The 21,682-nt window shown below is 54.1% G+C and overlaps 6 protein-coding genes across 6 annotated transcripts; 2 read left to right on the top strand and 4 right to left on the bottom strand.

The window, feature by feature from the left end:
• Positions 1-60: 60 nt before the first annotated feature.
• On the top strand, positions 61-1,354 carry PG997_013070 (uncharacterized protein; the record flags this gene model as incomplete). Its single annotated transcript, XM_066817384.1, has 4 exons — positions 61-605; positions 669-717; positions 788-934; positions 1,004-1,354. The coding sequence occupies 4 exons, from the start codon at positions 61-63 to the stop codon at positions 1,352-1,354; spliced, it is 1,092 nt and encodes a 363-aa protein (XP_066663076.1).
• A 325-nt stretch (positions 1,355-1,679) lies between these two features.
• On the bottom strand, positions 1,680-3,712 carry PG997_013071 (uncharacterized protein; the record flags this gene model as incomplete). Its single annotated transcript, XM_066817385.1, has 6 exons — positions 1,680-2,308; positions 2,374-2,543; positions 2,619-2,864; positions 2,945-3,071; positions 3,148-3,539; positions 3,615-3,712. The coding sequence occupies 6 exons, from the start codon at positions 3,710-3,712 to the stop codon at positions 1,680-1,682; spliced, it is 1,662 nt and encodes a 553-aa protein (XP_066663077.1).
• Positions 3,713-5,322: 1,610 nt separating this feature from the next.
• On the bottom strand, positions 5,323-6,326 carry PG997_013072 (uncharacterized protein; the record flags this gene model as incomplete). Its single annotated transcript, XM_066817386.1, has 3 exons — positions 5,323-5,809; positions 5,870-6,090; positions 6,156-6,326. The coding sequence occupies 3 exons, from the start codon at positions 6,324-6,326 to the stop codon at positions 5,323-5,325; spliced, it is 879 nt and encodes a 292-aa protein (XP_066663078.1).
• Positions 6,327-8,166: 1,840 nt separating this feature from the next.
• On the top strand, positions 8,167-9,790 carry PG997_013073 (uncharacterized protein; the record flags this gene model as incomplete). Its single annotated transcript, XM_066817387.1, is given in 3 exon segments — positions 8,167-8,871; positions 8,889-9,581; positions 9,608-9,790. 3 exon segments carry the CDS (start codon positions 8,167-8,169, stop codon positions 9,788-9,790), a joined length of 1,581 nt encoding a protein of 526 aa, XP_066663079.1.
• A 3,465-nt stretch (positions 9,791-13,255) lies between these two features.
• PG997_013074 (ribosome biogenesis protein Nop16) lies at positions 13,256-13,978 on the bottom strand (the record flags this gene model as incomplete). Its single annotated transcript, XM_066817388.1, has 1 exon — positions 13,256-13,978. The coding sequence occupies one exon, from the start codon at positions 13,976-13,978 to the stop codon at positions 13,256-13,258; it is 723 nt and encodes a 240-aa protein (XP_066663080.1).
• Positions 13,979-17,289: 3,311 nt separating this feature from the next.
• PG997_013075 (Fungal transcriptional regulatory protein) lies at positions 17,290-20,003 on the bottom strand (the record flags this gene model as incomplete). The annotated part of the gene is made up of 3 exons (XM_066817389.1): positions 17,290-17,453; positions 17,588-19,051; positions 19,103-20,003. Coding segments are annotated over 3 exons (2,529 nt in total), but the record flags the coding sequence as incomplete, so codon positions are not given.
• Positions 20,004-21,682: the final 1,679 nt, after the last annotated feature.

The raw sequence follows: 21,682 nt of genomic DNA on the forward strand, positions 1-21,682 counted from the left end.
GATTCAGCCTCACTTATATAGACGAGGACTCCCGATAAAGCCATAAACAGAAAGACGAAAATGCCTTCTCTGCGTGCTGCGGGCTACCTGTTGTTCGGGTACCTCCTGACAGGAGCATCCTCGCAGCAGCAGCAGCAGAAGCCGAATCCCATCCGGGTGCAGTCGGCCGTCGTTCTGGGCAACGTCACAAGCGACAACTACCCCGACGTCTCCCGGGACGCCGGGTGGGAGTCGCAGATCGGCGGCCACTGGCTCAAGTTCTACGCCGACACCCTGACCTGCGACGGCAACGGCGGCCCCGCGGGCCCCTGCCACGGCTTCGCGTCCAACACGCTCGTGGCCGCCACCGACGACCCCGTCGTCAACCACGACATCGTCGGCCCGGGCCCCGGCAACAACCCGAGCGCCCTCTGCGCGCCCGTCACCGAGAACACTCGCCCCCAGTTCTCGGCCATCATCAGTACGGGCATCAACACGGGTGTCGCCTGGTACCACTCCGTCGGCCCCGCTATGCCCGAGGACATCAATGGCGCTGTCGTCAACTCGGGCGTCGCTACCATCACCTGGAACGGAGACGGCAGTACGCCGAGTTGCGAGATGTCTGCGTAAGTGTTTTCACCCGACCTGCACTCCAATGTTTCACTGACAGTAAGTGTTTGGCCGTCCAGTCCCATGTGGGACTACACGGAGCCTGTGTGGGGTGACAAGGGCGTTTGGGTGAGTTACCTCCGTCGGAAAACACATCATTTCGAGTCTGTTGCATTCTTATACTCATGATCCAATTCAGGGGCCCGGCGTGGACGGTTACGTCTATACCCTGGGCGGGCTCTCTAGCCTAGCGCCAGGTTACGAGGACCCCTACATCTATTTATCTCGAGTCCCGTTCGGCAATTTCTGGGACGTCGATGCCTATGAGTATTGGAACGGATCGGCAGTAAGCAGCGCCTGATCTCCCCCTGTCGGCCAGAGAGAGTCTGGGGAGCTGACAGCAGACATCTCGTAGTGGGACACCCAACACCTTAGGTACCCCAACTACAACGGTTGGGCTCCGGCAGCGGTCGTTACCGGGACCGCAGGGACCTTGCTCTACAGTGATTACTACACGAGCTTTGTCTACGTCCAGTCAGACTGGAGCAGTATGTACTTCCAACGAGCAAGAAAACCTCCTACCAGCTCAAAGAAGCGCGAAGTACTGATTCCGCTTGATGAGAGCAGATATCATAGCCAAGACGGCCTCGTCAATACAAGGCCCGTGGTCGGACCCGGTAACCCTCTTCGCATCCACGGACGGAATCGTCTATGCTCCAGCACCGCAGACGCACTACGACACCAGCGGCAAGACCATGATTATTGACTACTCTATATTCACGCCTATATATATGAAGTCTGTGAAAATTGTAAGTGTTTGACTGCTCCTTATCATACTGGCGTGGTTTTTAGCTGACGACCCTTTGCTGCAGACATTTCAGTAGCTATTGAACGAGAAAATTGGTCTTGCGGGATACCCATTTTAACATAGCAAGATACTGCACATAGAATAACGGATTTTCTCTTAATCTCAACTATATTAATATCCTTTGGTGAATCATGTAATTGTTAGTTTACAAAGCCAGCCCCTATTCAAACTATACAAGGATGCCAGACACTGTATGTATATGCACACCACTATTTCACAGCCCCTACTTTTCAATATGCGCCGCGTGCCCTTCTTCCTCATCTTTGCCAACACCCGCATTGGCTTTATCCGCCGTCCGCCTCCGCTGGAGCACCGCGTCGATGTCCGCGGGCCGGATGGAGCTGTTGCGGCGGACCTCGTCGCGCTCGTGCTCGAGGTAGCGGGCAGGCCGCTTGGACGAGCGGGCGTCGGGGTCCTTGCACACCAGAATGTCGTGGTTCTCCTGGAAGAAGCGGTCGACGTCCTCGAGGGAGCGGTCGGCCGTCTCGGGGTAGAAGACGTAGACGATGGGGATGAAGGCGAAGTTGAAGACGGTCCAGATGATGTAGAAGCGCCAGCCCAGGCTCGCGATGCCCACCGGCGTGATCTCCACCACCATGAAGTTGACGATCCAGTTGGTCGCCGTGCCCAGCGCCGCGCCCTTGGTCCGCATGCTCAGGCTGTTGATCTCGGTCGGGTACAGCCACGGCACGCCCTGCCAGCCGATGCCGAAGAAGACGTAGTACAGGAAGAAGAACGCGATCGAGGCCTTGGCCCATTTCTCGTTCGCCACTTGGCCGATTGTCGTGTCCTCGTTGTAGCGGATGCAGATGGTGATGATCATGTAGCAGAAGAACTGGCCAAAGGCGGCGTCTATTGTCGTCCTGTTAGCAGGAGGGAGGGAGGGAGGCGTCTGGGGGCCGTGGGTAGGTGCTTACACATCATCATCTTTCTCCTTCCCCATCGCTCAACATTGGGAATACCGATCAAACTAAACAGAAGGTAGGAGACCGAGTTGCAAGCGGCAAGCAATCTTGCGAGCTTATTGTCCAACCCAACAGATCGAATGAGTACCAGGGGCAGGTAGTATGAGGTAACGTTGATACCGCTACAATACAACCAAGTCCACGAATTAGTCAAAACTCTAGTGGCCAGGTGAAAAGGGGAGGGGGATAAAACTAACCTGAATTGTTGCATTGCCTGGGTTCCCATACCGAGTATCAATCGACGGATTGTACTGGTACCTTGGTTTGGTCCAGTCTTCCCGCGAAGCAGCATGGACCAGGGAACACTATTTTCCCGCTCATAGTTCACGGCCCACTGGATGTCTTTGGACTGAGTGATGATGTACGGGTCATCCACATCCAGGGCCTCAAGGTCGGCCAGGATGACGTCGGCTTCTTGGACACGGCCCTTGGCAATGAGCCATCTAACGAATTCAGGTCAGTACATGATCTGGGGGCGGAATAGGAACAGATATCCTATTTGGGCATATTTGAGAAAACTTACCGGGGGCTTTCGGGTAGCCATGGTACAGTGCCCCAAAGGACGAAGATGAAGAGAAACTGGATAGCCAAGGGCAGACGCCACGCAATAGAGCCCGAGGCATAGGACAGTCCAAAGGTGACCCAATTACCTTAACAGCGTACAATTAGCAATCTTGTCCTTCCTGCTCTCCTTATTCTGCTCGAGTGGAGATAGGTCCGACTTACTCAGCATGAAGCCGAAGATGTTCATGATCATCTCGATAATGACGAGCTTGCCGCGCCAGCTGGCCTTGGACGTCTCGCCCTGCCAGACGGGGGCCGTGGAAGTGTTGATACCATTACCGATACCCGCGATGACGCGGCCGACGATCATCTGTGCCATACCGAAGGCGGCGATCTGCAGAATAGCGCCCACGGCCATGATGGTGGTGCCCAGCATGACGGTCCTCTTGCGGCCGAGACGCTCGCCGATGTACATGGTCGACAGCGCGCCGAGGAAGCAGCCCACGTCGTAGATGGCCGTCACCGTCGACTGCAGCTTCTCGTTGTTGGCGATGCCCAGCAGGTCCAGGAAGTCTGGCGTGACGATGACGCCGCCAAAGACACCTTGGTCGTATCTTTGGTAGAGAGAAAGAAGTATGTCAGCAGGGACGAAGTTCTTGGGCCATGATTTCTGGTAAGTTTTGACCTACCCGAAAAGCGTCATGTCGGTCGCGCATGCGACGGTGACCCAGAAGGTGAGCCATGCTCCCTTCAAGCCAAAGTATGGCTGCTTGGTCTTCACTTTCATCTTGGCGTGGCGAATCGCGTCCGGGATATATCCAGTCTAATAGCCCAAGTAGTCGTTTTTGTCTTTTTACCACATACGGCTCTGTCCCATTGGGTTTCGAGGCGCATGCGCACACATATTTATATACTAGGAGAAGGAGCGAATCGGGGCGAGAGCAGATCCGACCTCTTATGGGCAAAACTCTGAACCGTCTGATGGCTCTCTTCCCAGGAGGACGGCTCTCCAACAGGATTCGTCTAGATCATCGGCGTAAGTTTCGCCTTAATGATCGCTCCTTGCAAAGCCCATCCGTTGATTCGCCAATGGCACCCGTTTGGGGGCATTTCCACGCCCAGACCCCGCAGATCGACCTGACTCTTCTAGTGTCATGAGGCGGCCAGTCGAAGCTGGGATATTTGCCCCGGACCCCGGATACCCCAGATATGACGTTTGGTCGTCGGCAATTCGTCCAAGAATCCAGGCCACGCGTGGCGGCGTAGAGGAGTATCCATGTCAAAGGGCCCCATCTTCGACGTGCCTACCCATACAATAAGCTTAGGAGCCGGCATATCAGCTGTTCCCAGGTCACCAAAGTTGTACGTTAGGTAGTACGACAGTATGTTGGGTGCCGTACTGGGGATGCTGTAGCACATATAGCGGTCAGGATGATCATCATCCGCAGCAGCGACGTCGCCCGGGGTTTCCGATGTCCGTCTGCGGTGAATATCTCGGGCATTTGCTCGTAGAGGCTCAAATCTCTGCAGGTAGCCTTGAAATAGACTTCCCTTTTTTCGATATGCAAAAAGGGTGGGTGGTGTCTTCGTCTGATCAATCTATATGCCACATGAGATGACAGCCATTATCATCTGCACACGCCCGCTTCGAATGAATCAGAGCGCCGCGTCAAGTGATGCCCAACACATCCAGATTGCCCTACAGCGTAGATCGCCAGCGGAATTGAGGGCTCTACCAGGCACGGCAACAACTTATTGAAATCCTCTCGCCGCTTTCCAAGGCAGACAACCATCATGCCGATCACTTGAAGCTAGTTCACTAGTCCAAACCAAGAGCCGGGGAGGCAGTCGAGGAACGTCGCATAGATGATGACATTGTCGCTATGTGCTAGCCAGAGCCCACTCTAGGCTACCGAGGATTGGGTAGTCTTGTTCATTAGTACGGGTTGCATGCGAAGCAGAGCCTCTGGACCATGAAGGCGCACGCCTACCGAGCCTATTGTAAACCGTTACATCGCACTTCAAATCTATCATGCCCCTATGAAATATAGTATCTTCAATATGTATTCATTCATAAAGCGTGGAGTACAGGGACCGTTAAGCAGTCCTCCGCACTCTGGATGCCGTCTATAGTCATTCACACAGGACTGCTAATCATGTATCCGTAACACCAGCGCACCAAAAAACAGTAAAACCCAAGACACAGGTATAGTCGGTTGGGCCAAGCCAGAAGTCCCAATACCAAAGTCGACAGTTCCTATAGTTCTCATACAAGCCCATTCCCGCTGGCCCCGTTCTTATCCTCTTCGCTTCGTGCCATGATTAGATCCGTTTAATGCACTCGTTTTTCTCGTGGCCTGTTTTCCCCCGCAAAAGCCTCCGGTATCCAAAGTCTTCTTAATGCAAAGTACGGTCGTAGTTTGCAGCAGGGAACTGCGCGGGCCGTGTTACATCATCAAAGTCGCTGACCGAAGGAGGAGCATAGAGCCTAGGGCCGCCTGCATCCGAGCCGCCATATGATGAGGCGTAAGGGTCGTTGAGCGGCGTGAGGCGGCCGTTGTCGGCAAAGGGGTTGTCGAGTTGCGGCGCACCAGTGGAGGCCGTGTGCGGGCGGTATTCGGTCTCGCTGTCAAACATGGGTCGGCTGCCATACGAGTCGGCGTTGTAGGGGGTGTGGGAGTTGCCGAGGTGGTCGCCATCATGGTCGTCCATGTTCACAGGCGCGTAGGCCTCTTCATCATGCGGGGCCATCGAGAAAGCGGCCTTGTCGGGATCGATGTTTTGCGTTCGCTTGCCGACCTTGTCGTAGCCGGGCAGGTTGCCGTTGAAGTTGTAGTACTGCACAGTGTAGAGGCTCACGAGGGTGGTGCCGATCCAGAATAGACTGTCGGACGCATTAGTATGGCTGCGCTGGGCTTGCTTGGGGGTCTGGACTCAAACATACACCTCAAAAAACGCTATGCCGACGACGGCCTTGCTGACTTTGCACTGGTTTCCACACGAGTTGGCCGTGTTGTAAGCAGCTTGACTGGCGAAGGCGGACAGCCAGAAGATGGCGAACACGCCGTCGACGACAGCCATGGCATGGGGTTGGGCCAGTTTGCGCGACCTTTCCCAGCGCGGTGTCATAACCAAGTAGATCCAGGCCAGTACGGAAAGAAAGCACTGTGGAGGTCGCTGTGTCAGTAATCGGGGTTCGCGCGAGGTAGCTTCGAGATGGCGGGACGTACCAGGCCGAATGGCCAGCCATTGTTGCCGTTGATGAGCGCCTTGTCGTCCTTGAATAGAATAATCTCTAATACGAAGATGACGAAGCCGAAGAGGACTTGCATACTATGAAGACCCAGCTTGACGCCGGGGACGTAGTCGGCGTCCCATTCCAGGCTTTCGAATATGGCCATTGCGGGTAGCCACCGAGAAGATCCAGATGCTGTGGAAGTACGTAGCTTTCGACAGTGCGGGGGTTGAATCAGGGTTCGAGGTCCAAGGTAAGACAGAAAGGGGGGCTCTTTTTTGAATTCGAGACTTGGGTCGAGAACTTGTAGCAAATGCCAAATAGGTGGTCTGCACAAGTGAGGGAAGATTCGGCCGGCCAACGAAGCTGCGCGCTTTTTTAGGGGTGCAGAGATGACGGTGGTTGATTGTCGATACGAGACGAGACGTTGGGCGGTTTACTAAAGGCGGAGCCCCCGTTTCAATGTTTGGTCTGGTCCGTCCTCCAAAGCTGAAACCGTTCTTTTATTGGAATCCAGGTAGCAAAGCGCCGGTGCGATCGGGTCGAGAAACCAGCAGCAGGCGAAAAATGCAGTATAGTATAGCGATCGGAATGTGCAAGTAGGAGGGAAAGAAAGGCAGTCGCTGTTGATGCGGTATGGAAAAATCGAGGTTGTATGGATTCGTCGTAGTGTATTATGTGGAAATCAACATGCAAATCAAGGCAGCCTGCTAGCTAGACCGTCGCACCTTTTTCAATGCTCGCTCGTGTTCAAGTTCGGCGCATACTTCTTTCGCTTCTTTACTGGAGCTCTGCCTCTCTGTCTCTGCATCAGCAGCAATCAGCCTGCCAACAGCCTGCCCTCTCTCTCTCTCTGCCTGCTCTGCCTGCTCTGACGCGCGTTTCGCACCAGCTTTCCCTAGTCTTCTCACAACAACTCAGCCATGCTCTGGCAGAGGAATCTACGGCTTGGTTGCTTGGCTGTTACCCAGGGTCCCATTCTTTATCCGCCCAAAGTCTCCGTCTCTCCAATGCCGCTGCGCCATCAAACAAGATTCGTCCAATCACTGCCCGGGAATAGCGACCGCCTGCGACCGCCCGGGCGCCCTGCACGGCTGAGCCATCCTCCAGTGGCTACGGTGGCTACGGTGGCTAGGGAGGCAATAGTTCGCTACAGCTATTGACTTTCTTCTTCCTTTGCTTACCTGGCTCAGGCCGACTCTTTGAGATTTGCCAACCCGGAATCAATACACTTTGGGCTCGGCCAGATGCTCATATCTACCACCAACCGCGCTTCCATGCCGAACAAGGGAGTATCTGAGAATACTGTACATGCTTATAGGTGGTATCGTACAGTAATGCCGATCACCTCTGGGATGCAACCCGGCGCCGTTTGCTCCAGTTTCTCTCTCTCTCTGACGTATTGCCTTCGTGAGGCTGTGCATTGACGTATGCCTTGCCCACTAGACCAATTCCAGGGTAAAGCACATCCGTCGGAAGAAACGCCAGCCCAGATCTCCCTCATGTAGTAATCTGCGCGATATCTCCTTTTGCCGAACCATAACACCTCCCCTTCCGCATTCCGCCTTCCACAGCTCGTTGGCCTGCACCTTGCGCCGATAGCGAGATCCGCACTAATTCCATACATATATAGTCGAACGTGACCGGCACTGGCAGTCCCAGGACAGCTCATATCTACAAGCAAGTGACCGGCCTTGGTCCACGCCGTTATCGGCTTATCCCGTTGCGGATGACGGTGTCTCCACTTGCCGAAAGGTGTGCTCGCAATAAACAAATGCCGTTTAGTCATGATGAGTGATTATCTTGATTCAAGATAGCCGGTCGTACTTTGCCCTCTTAACCAGTTTCGTCTGCAGCGGAAAGAGAGCGCAAGGGAGGGCCATAGTAGCTCGAGGTGATTTGACGCGTGCTGGATCGGCCTGAGGGAGCTGACTACAAAAGCAACATACTCCTGGACTATTTGGATCACGGGGAAGGAACAGCAGCCTCGAGCGAGAAGTATAACAATGTACGGCAATAACACGGAGGGGGATCAGCCCTCTATCGTGGTGACAACCCCAGGCGGACGCGATGAGAGGACACCGCTTCTGGAGAATGCCATTCCCGCTGAGCAACCCCAGGGACCGAGCGATGATGACGAACAGGCCGTCGTCGTGGAGGAGGTCACCGGTGCCAAGCTCTGGCTCATCCTGTGCAGCGGTTGGGTTGGTGTCTTCTTGGGCGCCATTGACGCGTCCATCATTGCCACGTTGTCGGCCCCCATCTCGAGCGAGTTCAAATCTCTGAGCTTGATGTCGTGGTTGGCGACTGCGTACCTGATCGCGAACGCAGCGTGCCAGCCGATATCCGGCAGACTTACGGACATCTTCGGTCGCGGCCCCGGCCTTGTCTTCAGTAACCTGTTCTTTGCTGCTGGCAACCTTATTTGTGGACTTGCCAGAGACGAGACCGTCATGATATTAGGACGTGTTGTTGCCGGTGTTGGAGGAGGCGGCCTGATGACAATATCGACATTCCTTGCCACGGATCTGGTTCCGCTCCGGAAGCGCGGCATCATTCAGGGAGCGGGCAACATTGCCTACGGTTCTGGTGCCATGCTTGGAGGGGTGTTTGGCGGCCTCGTGAACGACTACTCGAGCTGGGGATGGCGATTGGCATTCCTACTTCAAGTGCCACCGGTTCTGGTCTCTGCATGCCTAGTTGCGTACCTCGTTCGAGTCCCCCGAAGATTTCGCAAAAGTCGTACCTGGCACGCATCGACTTCGTCGGCGCTTTCCTGATCATAGTCTTCCTGGTGCTTCTTCTTCTAGGACTCAACGCTGGGGGGAACCTGGTGCCGTGGGTGCATCCACTACCCCTCACTACGATTCCGTTGTCTATTGTTGCGCTCGTTGGTTTTATTATCTGGGAGTCGCGGGTAGCCCAGCCCGTCATACCTGTGCGACTGCTCCTGCGCCGCACAGTCTTTACGGCTTGTATGACGAACCTGGTGTGTACCATGGGGAACATGATGGCTTTGTTCTTCGTGCCACTATACCTCCAGGCTCGCGGCGGCTCAGCCACATCGGCCGGTCTGGTTATTCTGTTTGCACCCATTGGTATCTGCTTCTCTTCTGTCGGCAGTGGCTATGTGATGAAGAAGACCGGCCGCTACGTCGCCTTGGGCATTTTCGCCGTCTCTCTACAGGTGGCACATGTCATCATTCTGACTACAACCAACGATACTACCCCCAAATGGCAGCTCATGCTATCATTCTTACTTCTCGGCTCGGGATACGGCGCCATGCTTACCATCACGCTCTTGGCTTGCCTGGCGGCAGTAGATCACTCTCAGCAGGCCGTGGTCACAGCGGCCACGTACGGCTTCAGGTCCGTCGGGGGCACGGTAGGTATCACCATCGCGTCGACGGTCTACCAGAATGTGCTCAAGACACAGCTATGGGATAGATTCGGGGTCTGCCTGATGCGGCCACAGAGATCCCCCGTATACGAGACGATCTCGAGGAGCTCAAGCACTTGCCCGAGGGCTGGGATGCGGGTGTTGTGATATCGGTCTTCATGGAGGCGTTCCGGGTGTATGGCTCACCATGCTTGGCCTGGTCTTGTTGGGGCTGGTCTGTGTTAGCTTGATGAAGCAGCATACCCTGCACTCGACGCTCTCGCGTAATGAGAGGTCGTGATGTCGTGCTGAGGGTTGGTGAGGGCCAATCCACTTCATTGCGGGGTTACTAACCCCGAGCACCGGCCCTGATGTGGCTCCTTCTGTGCGTCCTGTGCTATAGACAAGGGTATAGAGCGTCCTGGTGCTATCAACGTCGCTAGCTATCTTTGTTCTTTAGCGCCGCAAACTGCGGACTGCGAATTTCCTGCATACATCTTGTGCAACAGATGCGCTATCTATGCTATTCGCTCTCATCAAAAGTACCTCTCGGCCCCTGCCTCCCAATGCCGATGTGATTGTCCTCTAGAAGGAAACTAGAAATATTCCATGCATACTATGTTGGAGGGTGGCATTGCAGGCTCATACAACTACCACCATATGGTATGATATCCTCCTTTCCCGCTGCTCACCACTTGCATGTGCCTGAATATACGAAGAAGAATGATAGAGCTATGATGCAAGTAGGGTAGTATCTGTCACCATCAATATTGTATTTCTCAAGTCCCTGCGACACCCCCATCTCGGCATTGAGTTCCCAAAGGGGAGCTCCGAGCGCCCTACTGCCTGACCCGTCCACACACTCATGGGCGTGCTATTATTACTAGAGTTATCACCTAAGCATCTAACGGCGAAGAGGGGAGTGATGCCCACCCGCCTGCATCTGCATACACTAGATACAGGACCCAAGTTGCAGTGCATCGGGGGAACTATCTCCATTGCGACACCACTACCTATGCAATGTCCTTTGGCCGTTTTTCCAACAATGCCTACATATGTATGTGCTTAATCGTTTGCGTACTAGGCTTCTCCTCGTACATAGGCCCGGACCATGCTTCTGGGCGATTTGACAGCAATTCTGGGGCGGTACTTGCGGTGTACTTACATACTTACACATACAGAGGGGGAGGGGGTTCCGGTTAGGCGCTGCTGCAGCTACATCCGCCATACATACATACATACATACATACATACATACATACATACATACTCCACGCTCTTGGTCTTCCTTTTCTTCGCCGTGAAACCTGCCTTGGCGTGCATGATGGCTGCTCTTCTGGAGACCTTCTGGATTTGGGCAATATGCGGCTTTGGCCAAAGATCAGATGAAAAGAAAGGAGATGTATAGGCTTACACAGCATTGTATTGGCTTACACAGGCCGACGCAGGATACCATGTGGCTCGCGGCGAATGACAGCAGCTGGGGATCGGCACTGGAAGATACCGCATGAAGACAATCCGGAACTCGGCTGGAGATGCGTCTCTCTGTGTTCTCGAGAGGCTGTCGATGTAGTATTACCGCAAGTAGCCCGATCTTGGTGATGGGAGAGGGGACGCCGCTGTGATACAGTTGCTATTGGCAATGCTACCTGGCTATCAGCTAACACCACTCTGCCGTTCAGGATCTGGCTGGAAGGGAAGGTCCTTCGATCGCGATGATGCGACAGGCTTCTAGATAATGATAAGCGTATTCCATGCATGCAGGGTAGACAGACTCCTAGCTAGACCACAGCGACGCGTCTAACTTGAGAAGCACGCTGCCGGAGCTCTTAGGCAGGCCAAGAATAATGCATACCTCGTGGGAGGTCGGCATGCTGAGTACCGTTCAGTAATACACCCGCAGCAAAGTCTATGGGGAACGACTGATGTACAAGTAGCTAGGATACTAGCAAATTGACTAAACCACCCTAACACCCTGCCGGATATCTTGTACAGCTACAAGAGTACTGTAGCAGACCAACTGATAGGGAGACCGGCCATTAGAAACAACCGGGGTTTTCTCTTGTGTTAACAGAGATGCCAAGACGTGAAGAGCGAGCCGCCCGCGGATCATCCTGCGTCTAGTCACCAGGAAGTTGAGAGCGTATCCTTACCAGAGCTGTCTGGTGCAACGCCCCTGATCAGAAAGATCGGAGGCAACCTTCGAATGCTTGGCACAGATAACATAGCTCGTGCCCAGTACTCAAGGATTGGACTGGCCATGCGGCTGAGGCATTGCTCACAAAAAAGGGGATCTTAGGGGCCGCGGAGGACGAAGCTTGTTTAGGGGTAGATGAGTGAGGTCTAATCGATTGCCATCATGCGTGGTCAAGCTACTCAGATGCCAAGCCTTCCAACCCCTTTTCCTGCCTTTCTCCTTGGTAGCCCATGACATCGAACCTGACTATCAAGCTATGAGAAGGCACATGATATCAGCAGCCTTTTCAATGTTTATATAGTGTGTGTGTGTTTGTTTTTGTGGCACCAGGACAATTCCGGAGCGCCTACAGCATGCCAGTAGCATGAACGTGCTTAACGAGTCAAAGGATATTGAGGCTCGCAGACCATAAACACCCAGTACTCACAGTCAAATTGAGTACGATTGCCTATGACGAATGTACAGCTGTATGAAAAGTCGCAGCAGTCTAGGTAATCCGACATCCTAACGGTGTGGTAAATCGCCAGTGTACTGGCTGGCAAGGGAGAGAAATGACCGGACGTGTCTTGGTTGTGTACCCAGCTGCGGTAAATAGACAGGAAGTAAATCATCTACGGTAGATAATACATCGATTTGTGTTAGCAAGCAGCGAAGAAGATTGATTAAAATGAAGAAAATAATAGAAAAGTGCAAAAATGATGGACCCAGCGGGAATCGAACCCGCGATCTTCCCATTGCGAATGGGACGTCGTACCCCTTGACCATAGGCCCTTGTTGTCCCAGAGACTTGGTTTTCCATACTTCAGCTTCAGTTATTCTGCTTGAAATAATTAGCAAGGCAGGTCAGTACAAACAAACGGATTGATGGGCGAGTGGGTGGGGTTGGTCGGTCTTTAAAGGCGGAAGGAGCAGCTTTCTGTTTGCAATAGGGGGAAGCTGCGGCCCTGGAGGCAGGTACCCAGGTACGAATTAGAATGGGCAACTCCAGGTGGCCAATTGCCCACAGGTACACATAGATTGCTGTCCACATGATGATGCCGACACATGTTGGCCATGGATACCAGACTGCAATGATATTGACATATCCTTTGGTAGTAAGACCAACCCAGGAGACCTGGGTATGGATGGCTACAGTGAGTTGTTATATAAATGGCAGTTCAACATTCGGCCTTGTGCACGAGCGACAAAAACTAAGACTAGGTAGATCTCCATGACCTCACAGACAGAGAAAGCATGGATGAGACAGATAGGGGCCTCCAAGCAAAACACTTCAGCATACATTATACCACGTCTTGACGAACCGGCTTCATGCGGACGCCATAGCACTTGAAGTGGAAATAGGCCCCTGAAGCAAGCTGTCTCAAAGCAGAGATAGGGTTCACACTCATTGATAACAACATCCCTTGAAATGGCATGAATTGACTTTTTACCCGTACAACTCCCTGAACGCCGGTCGGATGCCAATGCAAAACGCAAGCTCATCATCAGGTGTAGAATAATAGAAACCCCTCGTCCCTAACTAAGCCTTCTTCTCGCCCTTGAGCTTCGCAATCCTCCTCTCGATATCCGCCTCGGTCTGCTGCATGGGGTTGAGCTTGCGGTCCCGCGCCATGGCCCGCGTGTTGTCGCCGTGCTTGTCCATCAGGTCCTGCAGCCACTCGCGCTCGCGCTGGCTCTGGCCCCGGACGTGCTTCTGGCGCGGCCGGTTGGCCTCGGCCTCGAGCGCCTTGACGACGTCCGTGCGCACGCCCTCCTCGTTCTCCTCCTCCGCGATGCCGCCCCAGGTCTCGCCGTCTTCGGCCATTTGCTCGTCCTCCTCCTCGGCCTCCGAGTCCGTCTCCAGCTCGTTCAGCGGGTCGTTGAGCGGGTTGGGCTTCGCCCTCTTGCCGTTTGTGGAGATGATGCGGATGATCTTGCCGTTCTCGTCGCGCTCGACCCGCGCCTCGGTCACGACGCTGCCGTCCTTACCCGCCGTCGCGATGGCGAAGGGGTCGGTCGGCTTGGTGGCGCGGCCCGTCGACTTCTTGGACCGCAGGTTGGGCTCGACGCCGCCGGTGGGCGCGTTGAGGCGGGACACGAGGCCCAGGCGGCGGAAGTTTTGCGTCGTGGTCAGGTCCTTGTCCCAGTTGTGGGCGATGATGTCGTTGCCCAGCGGATTCGTGATGCGTCTCGGCTTGGACGAGGGCTGGCGAACGGCAGGGCGGGACGAACGCCGCTTCCTCTTTTGAAGTTCTCGACCCATTGTGTGTGGTTTGGGGGATTTTCTTTGCCGAGTAGGGGCAGTAAGAGGAAGGACAGGAACAATTGGTTGCTTCTACAGTCCTAACTCTGGTTGACAGCTTCACTGATGTTGCTTGGACTGCGTACGGGTAACTTTTTTGTCTTATCTTATCAGAGAGCTGCTATAAAAAATCCAATCGCTCATAGTCTGTGGCGTAGCCCCCATCTCAGTGGCTGGAGCAAGCCGGAGATGCAAAGCTGGCAGGGGTTGTTTGTGCCACAACGCCGCCCCCACTTTATACACTGCAACTTTTAGCATTCCCTGCTCGATGCCATGCCCTGCCCTGCCCGGCTGCATCCCTTACTTGTCTCTCTATCTTCACGTGTGCATCTGCTCGATCGCAAAACGTGTTTCGCCAATTACGTAAATCAACTTGGGGTAACAAGCACAGGGATAGGATGATGGGCAATGTGTTACATCTCAAGTCGAGAAAGAATAGGCACGTGCTAGCGCCAAGAAGCTTATCCTAACGACTGGGGGTGGCAGGTGGCTAGTTGGGCGGAGCAGGGTCAGCGGACAAGGCTAACAACAGGATCGAAGAGTTGAGGAGGGGTACGTACATACCTACTTATAAGCGCCGTGAAGAACAACGACCTTCCCAATTCAGCCATCGATGGCCGCCTGCGGGCATGGGCTGATTCCTCCAACTTTGCCCTGGTCATCCAAACCCGCCGTTGTGAGTGTACCCAGTCTGCAGGGGGAGAAGAAACTCCTCTCTCACGCTCTTCGATGGTAATCTGAAAATGCCAGGGCTCCCAGGCTCCCTGGCCGGTCGCTTACTGCTGGCTAGCATGGGTCCTTTTGTTGTCTTCTGGGGGTGCCTTTCCTTTCCGCTGGTTCTGAGTGGAAGCCCCCGTTCTTGGTCTCGGCCAAGGGGACACCAGGGCCGAAAGCCTCTCCTGTCAAACTGTATCATATTCATTTACTCCGCACTTGACGCACAGGGCTACTGCCGCAGTAGGTTGGGGACCGCAGCAGAAGCAGCACCTGTCTGCCTGTCGTTCTTGCGTCGTCGGAGAGAGAGCCAGAAACCTTGACACATAGACTCACTCGGCTGCTATTGCGTGCTCCTCCTAGCCCACGCCCCGTCCATTCCTCGTTTGATCGCCTCGGAGTATCTCGTCCCTACCGCCCAAGCTCCGTTTTGCTCCACCACACTCGACCAAAGTACGCCTTGCCCGGGCCGCTCCAGAACCTTGGGCCAGAATGCGGTCGCAGCTAGGCCCGTGTGCGAATTCGATGCGGCCCCTCCTCCTACCAGCAGCCTACTGGTTGAGGCAGGGCTGGAGGGGAGCTCCTCACCGGATCGACATTCGGACGGCGACACCTATCCGACGTCCGTCCGTACGACACAGTCACGCAGGTCCAGAAGCAGTGCGAGAGAGTCTCGACCTCTCCCCTCTTTGCTGGGCTCGCTTACGCCAAGTGAGGATGAGAAGTAGCAATTCTGTTACGTCTTACAGTCTCGTTACTGAGTAAACGCCTATCTCTCCGGGAGGTAAGTACATGGACGTGGAAGTACTCCTGTCTCTGACTGCCATCTGCCTATGTAACCTGACGGCTTGTTCGGTAATTTGTGGTATCAAACCTCTACCCAAATGGTTGGCTTGCACATGGCGATGCCTGGGCAACTTTCCCATGGTAACGGAAACGAGAGATCTTATTAGGTCTGTGATATTATGTTAGACACGTGATGTTGGAACTTACAAGAATCTACCACAGCAGGCAATAGGGACGGGGCTGCTTGTCGCATACCACCATTACATTGCAATGCCACTGCCGCTGTTGTTGTTGCTTGTCATGCGACACGCCTATCGCAATTGCCGGTGGCTGACGCAACACGTTATATTAGCATCCCAACTTGGGAGGACATCTCTATGCAAGTCATCTCTGCCACCTGATATTGTAAGAGCGAGCTGGTGGGCGAGGAAAAACAGTCTTCACTCTTGTTCATACCAGCAGGGCCAAAAGCCCCGTCGGCAAGTAGACTGGCCATTAGCCGAAAGCAGAGAGACGAGCCGTGGGGACTCGGGGGTCGGTTGTACTCTACGTACTCAAAAGCTGCAAGTCGTAAAGCTGGAGCCCTGGGTGCGCTGCAGAAATCAAGCCTTCGACTGCTGTGGAACTGTGGAGGCGCGCCTAGGGATGGGGGACACGGTGGGATCTCTCCCAAAGTTCAGTCAGTCGGCGTCGGGATTGTGTGCTGTTTTCGTCTAGTGGTGCTTCCCAGGGTATCATGTACATATACCGTCCAGGGGTCCGAAAACAATGGCTCACCACGGTCGTGACCATGTAGGTACATCAAGTATCTCTCTTCCTTGAACCCCACCCACACTTTTGCAGGGCCATATGCTTGGCCGTTCGTTTAGATGCACCAATGCCGCGACATCATCCTACGGTTGAATATGAATCAGGTTTCGTAATATCCATCGCGGTACGGTTACCATGTAAGTGCGAAAGAGGGCGTTCAAGAAGTTGGTGCTTGCAATCGCAGGAGGGAATCTGAGTAGGTTGCCGGCTGGAAGATCGGCTATCGCGCACTTCTTACTATGTATAGTTAGTTAGGTGCCTGTGCTCAACGGGCTGGCTGCATCGAGAGACATGCAAGGAGGGTCGAGGGGGTGGGTATATGTGTACTGTAGTGGTGTCGGCCTTTCGGTCATTTGCTATTTGCTGTGCCCTCTTCTGACACTACCACCCCTCTGCAGCCGGATAGCGACAGCGTATCGTTTACTGCTAGCTTTCCCATTAGCTTCACGGTTCACATCCATCTGGCTGCAGTGACGTGTTGATTGAGAGCCACAAGCTCTATCCACGCATCATAGTCTCGTCTGTCGATGGCGGCTTCTCCTTCGGAGGGGGTGAGAGTCATGCTTCACACAGTTTCGAGCACAGGTGTGGGCGGCATATCGGTCTCGAGTAAGCGCTGTTCAAGTTCAATGTGTGGTAGTGTGCTCTATATACCTTCCTATGGTCAAGTTCTCATTCGAAAACAACACTCGGGCGTGCCCGTCTTGAACGACTTCCCAAGTAAACCCAGTACCATCATGTCCCGTCTCTTTTGCAAAGCCTAGCCTACCCCGCCATATCGGGAGTCGTGTCGAGAGTCGTATCCATAAAGCCATTATCCATCAGAAATTCCACAGTAATGTCCGCCCGTAGTTGTACATAGTAAAAATCAAAGTCACCCCAAACGCCGTGAACATGATCCGTTCGCAATGCTCGCAAGGGGAAAACACTATCCCTTCCCTGCATATGTATGTCGTAAGATATCAGAACATCATCCATTCCACCTCGACGCCGGCCCCTCCAATGCACTTGGTCCAGTTAAATGGACCTCTTCGTTGCCCTAGCCTGTTGTTGGAACTCGACTCCGTATCGCGGTATTCGCCTGCCCAAAGTCGTTCGAGCACGTCAATGGCAGAAAGGTTATTCACTGCAAAGAAGGTAGGGTTAGTAAAGGTTTCGTAAGAAGTGATGTGCGTAGTGGATAAGTCGTGTAGCCAAAGTATAGAGACGGCTTTGCTGTCGCCGACATAACACCATCTCTTATATAAGGGGTTTACTTACTGTAACCACTGCGCGACATGATTTCGCGGCACTTGTTGCGCACGATATTCTGCTGCAGCTCATTGACGCATTCGCTGCCGGCCACGAAGAGCGGCCAGAGCAGGAACTTCTCCGCGCTGCTGCCGGTTTCGAGTGAGGTTGCATAGTAGACGACCTGACTGACCAAGTTGCGGAAGCTCTCATGGCTGGAGGGGATGTTGGGGGACGCCAGGCGTTCGATGTACAAGAGAGCCGCATAGCGGAACGCCTCGGAAAGCGACCCTAGATCCCGAATCAGACTCGGGGTCGGGGAGCCGGGCAGAGACGCCATGAGGCGGTGGGGCTCAAAATCCCAGCTCTGGAGAGCATTGCGCGCCTCTTTCCACTCGCGCCAGAAGGTCGAGCGGTGGTCTTCATACGAGGGTGACGAGCAAAGGCCGGATGAGATGAGCTCCTCGTCGTCCAGTTGTGTGGCAAAGCCGTTGCCATCAAAGCGGTGGGCAACGCTGGCAACAGTGAAGAAGTCCCCAAGGTGCGAATTCTTGAAGACGTGGGAGGGCGAAGTCAATGGTGAGGAGGCAGAGGGTGTTCCAATACGGCCCGTAGCGGTGGTCAGGGGGCTGGACACTGGCCGGTGTTGAGAGAGCATATTCAAACGGCCAAGTTTCATGACTGTCTTGAAGAGTTCCCTGTCACACCCGACAAAAAGCTCGACTCCTGGAGGTAGAAGGTGAGAATCTGTTGGCACGCCATAAAATGTATGGTTTAATTGGGCCTCGCGGTCATTTATGCTTGCCGATATGGCGTCAAAGTAGGTGAAGAGGGCTTCCATCCATGCCGAATCACTGGAAGCTTGATAAGGTGCCGAATTCCGCATGCTTAGGATCTTCTTCACGCCAGCGAATTGTGTATGAAACTTTGCAATGCCCGATTCCACCATACGGTAATGGCAGAGCAGCAGGATGGTCGCCAGAACAGAGTCGTGGCAAGACTTGGACGAATCATTTAACTGCTGGTTTAGCAAATGGACCGCTAGGTTGCGGTGTTGGTATTCCTCGGATAGTGGTAGATCATCAGACGGGGATTCGTGGTTGTCGGAGCTTAGACGCTCAGGCGAGTCTCGAGTGTGTTGTCCGAGGCTCAACCTTCTCTTCATCCTCAGATTGCACGCCGCCAGTGCGCAGATAGCATGTTGAAGGCTTCGGCTGCTGGACGCTAGTCGCAAAACGTGATCTCGGAAAGGGTTGTTTGGCCCGTCAATGAGTACCATGGAAGGGCACATGGTATTCTCGTAATAGTCCATAAAGAAAGGCATCTTGGCGATGAGATCTGGGGTCACCTGCATCGAGTGCCCTTCGAAGGGGGCTGCTAGAGGACCCTGCTCGGAGCAGAAGATGTTCAGATCTTCGTCTCTTGAGCTAGTGTGTGCCCAGTAGTGTCCGGTCGAGCTGGGGCTTGTGCTGAAGTTGTCAACGTCATGGACGCCTTGTAGTCATTGTAAGCGAGATTCGGGCACGAGGTAGAAAGGAATCTCACTTAGTGTGTCACTGTCGGCGGCAAGGAATTTTGAGGCACCCACTTGACTTTCAAAGGTGTCCTGGTGAGAGCTGAGGCTTGAGCTTGGTTCCGAAGGAGCATAGATCAGGCCAGGGCAGGAGGTCGGTCCTCTTTGGTCTATTAAAATCGCGGAGGCGGGACTCCGCGGTATGGGTGAGTTATGGCTGTTGTAGTTGTCATATAATAGACTCGGGCTGTTCAGGAAATGCATGTCCTCGCGAGGAAAAGAATGGCTCATGGGTGAGATGGCATACTCGACGTCGCTAAGAGAATCAACGGACGAGGCGAGGCCATCGGCAATGCTAGAGTAATGGCCAAGGGAGGTGTTCAGTTTCTGAATCCTCGGGTGCTCGTTACTGGCGAATGACATGCCTCCCCAACTCTGTGATGTTGCCGAGGGGGCTGTCTCGCCTTGTGAGTAGCGGGCGAACTCCTGGTATACTGCATACGGTGTAGGGGGTATCGAGCCCGGGTGATCATGGTGGTATTCGACATCGTCTCTGGAGCTCCCATCCTCGTGGTCACCCCACTGGCTAGTGACTATACTTGAGTTGGCCCTGGGTCGAGCTGGTGTTACCCTTTTCCCAACTGGCGCAACTGGTGGTGCCTTCGCGATCGGCAGTGAGAGGCCTCGCAACTTGCCCCGACTTGCTACCCCAACACCCCAAGTCAACTGAGTCTTGTAACCCGAACATTCGTTTCCAATCTCGAGGCATTGGGAGCAGTATGGCCGCCGGCGGTCACACTTTGCGTTGCGCTTCATGCAGGCGAAGCAGTCGTCAGCCGCTCCTCCGGCAGGTGCCCGTCTCCGGCGTTTGCGGGCAGCCTGCGCGTCCTTGGCCGCAGTCGAGTTTGGTTGTGGGGAAGCGAGACGGTCATGGCTCTAATGTATGCAGCAGCGGGAGGGTAAGGTAAGACTATTTTCCAGGCCCAGGCACACGATAACTCGAAAAGGGAAGCTTCTTCTACGCGGCAAAGGGTCTGAAACTTTGAGCCCTCAGAGAGCGTGTCTTTGACTGGCGTGGGTAAATGGAGTTAATATGGAAAAGATAGGATCGGTATGTATGGTATGGCAGTGTGTACGAGGTTCAATGGGGGTGCAGGGTCACAGGCGCAGAGCAAACGGGACGGGCAGATATAAGTTCAGGATCGCTCATGAGGAACGCATCCATACATTGTACACCACAACGACACCCCCAAGCTCTAGGCTACTTTGGTACGGTACTGCCCGAGTACATGCAGGGCCCTGTGATGCTGATGGGTCTGCCGCTGGATGTGTGGGAGGCGATAGCCATACCGGGGGAAGCGGACATTGGGAAGAGTATGGGCAACGGTACAAGTTCTGGACGGGGGCCGAACATAGAGGAGGGGGGTGATTCGTTCAGAACCGGTGGACGCGACAATAAGAGATCAGCGGGATATGCCCTCGAAGGAGAACAAGGGTGCTGGGTCGGCCAGGGGTCCCCTGTAGCAGCAGAACACTCGTTGCAGGTACGTACATGTATGCATCTGCCTACATGCAGCTCGCTGAGAGGCAGGCAGGCAGGGGGGAGGAATCGAAGAGCCCAATGAGGGCTGGGAGGGTGCAATGCCACCCCGTTGGCCGCTGCCGCCACGGCGTCTTGACGAGATGGGATTTGATGGGTACCTTAAGCATGGCTATGTAATCCATCTTTCGAGAAGTCGGCGAGAAAGAAGGTAGCTCGATGCTCCCGCCCAATGGGAAACGACAGACCAAGCCCGATTTGTGCGGAAAAGCTGCAAGGACCGAGTCCCTACACATCTCTTGCTGGCACGTAGGTTCTTGATGTATGCGAGTGCGTATCCGGATAGTGCATTTTGGCACGCGAGCGGCCGGTCAACATAGTACGTCTATCTGCTTGCTCTAGCAGCTTGGTTAGAAAATCTTGCGGCATGCTTCAGTCGACTTACCTCCAGCTCGTACGTAGGTAGTAATTAAAGTAGGCGGCTATAATACAAGAGAGGAGCGAAAAGTGCCACTATTTTGTTGTTTGTGTCGTTGTCGGAGCTAAAATGATATAACCCGGGCCCTACTGCCTGGCTCGTGTTCCTGTACTTTACCTAGAGCGGGGGAATGAATCGGCGTCTTAGGCGGGGGAACCCAGGCGCTATCACAGGGTCGGAGCAAGGCAATTGGTAGTACCTAGGCAATGCCACGGGTGGCTTTAGCAGCTACGTTGGTAGACGGTCCACTATTCAAGCGTCGCGAATGGGTGATGAGGGACTGGGGACTGGGAGGTGCCGGCCGCCTAGCATTCGCATTGAGGTAGGTTTTCTTTTTCTTTTGTTCCTCCGTACTCTGATGCATCATGTCGTATTCACTTGTCGTCTCACCTCGTTGGGGTCTACCGACTTATTCATGTGCGGCCGTTGCGAACGGGATTCTGTGAGCAAGAGACCGTCTCACAATGAGTCTGCCTGCCAGCCTACATGATACCAATGTAAGATCAGAAGTCAGTTGGAAGTAGCGGTCACGTCTGTTAGTGTCGAAGTTTATTTTCCATCTAGTTTCCGCATGTACAGGTAGGCATTAATCCA

The sequence above is a fragment of the Apiospora hydei genome (genome assembly GCF_038363865.1).
Source record: "Apiospora hydei strain CBS 114990 chromosome Unknown utg000009l_segment0_segment0, whole genome shotgun sequence".
NCBI lineage: Eukaryota > Fungi > Ascomycota > Sordariomycetes > Amphisphaeriales > Apiosporaceae > Apiospora > Apiospora hydei.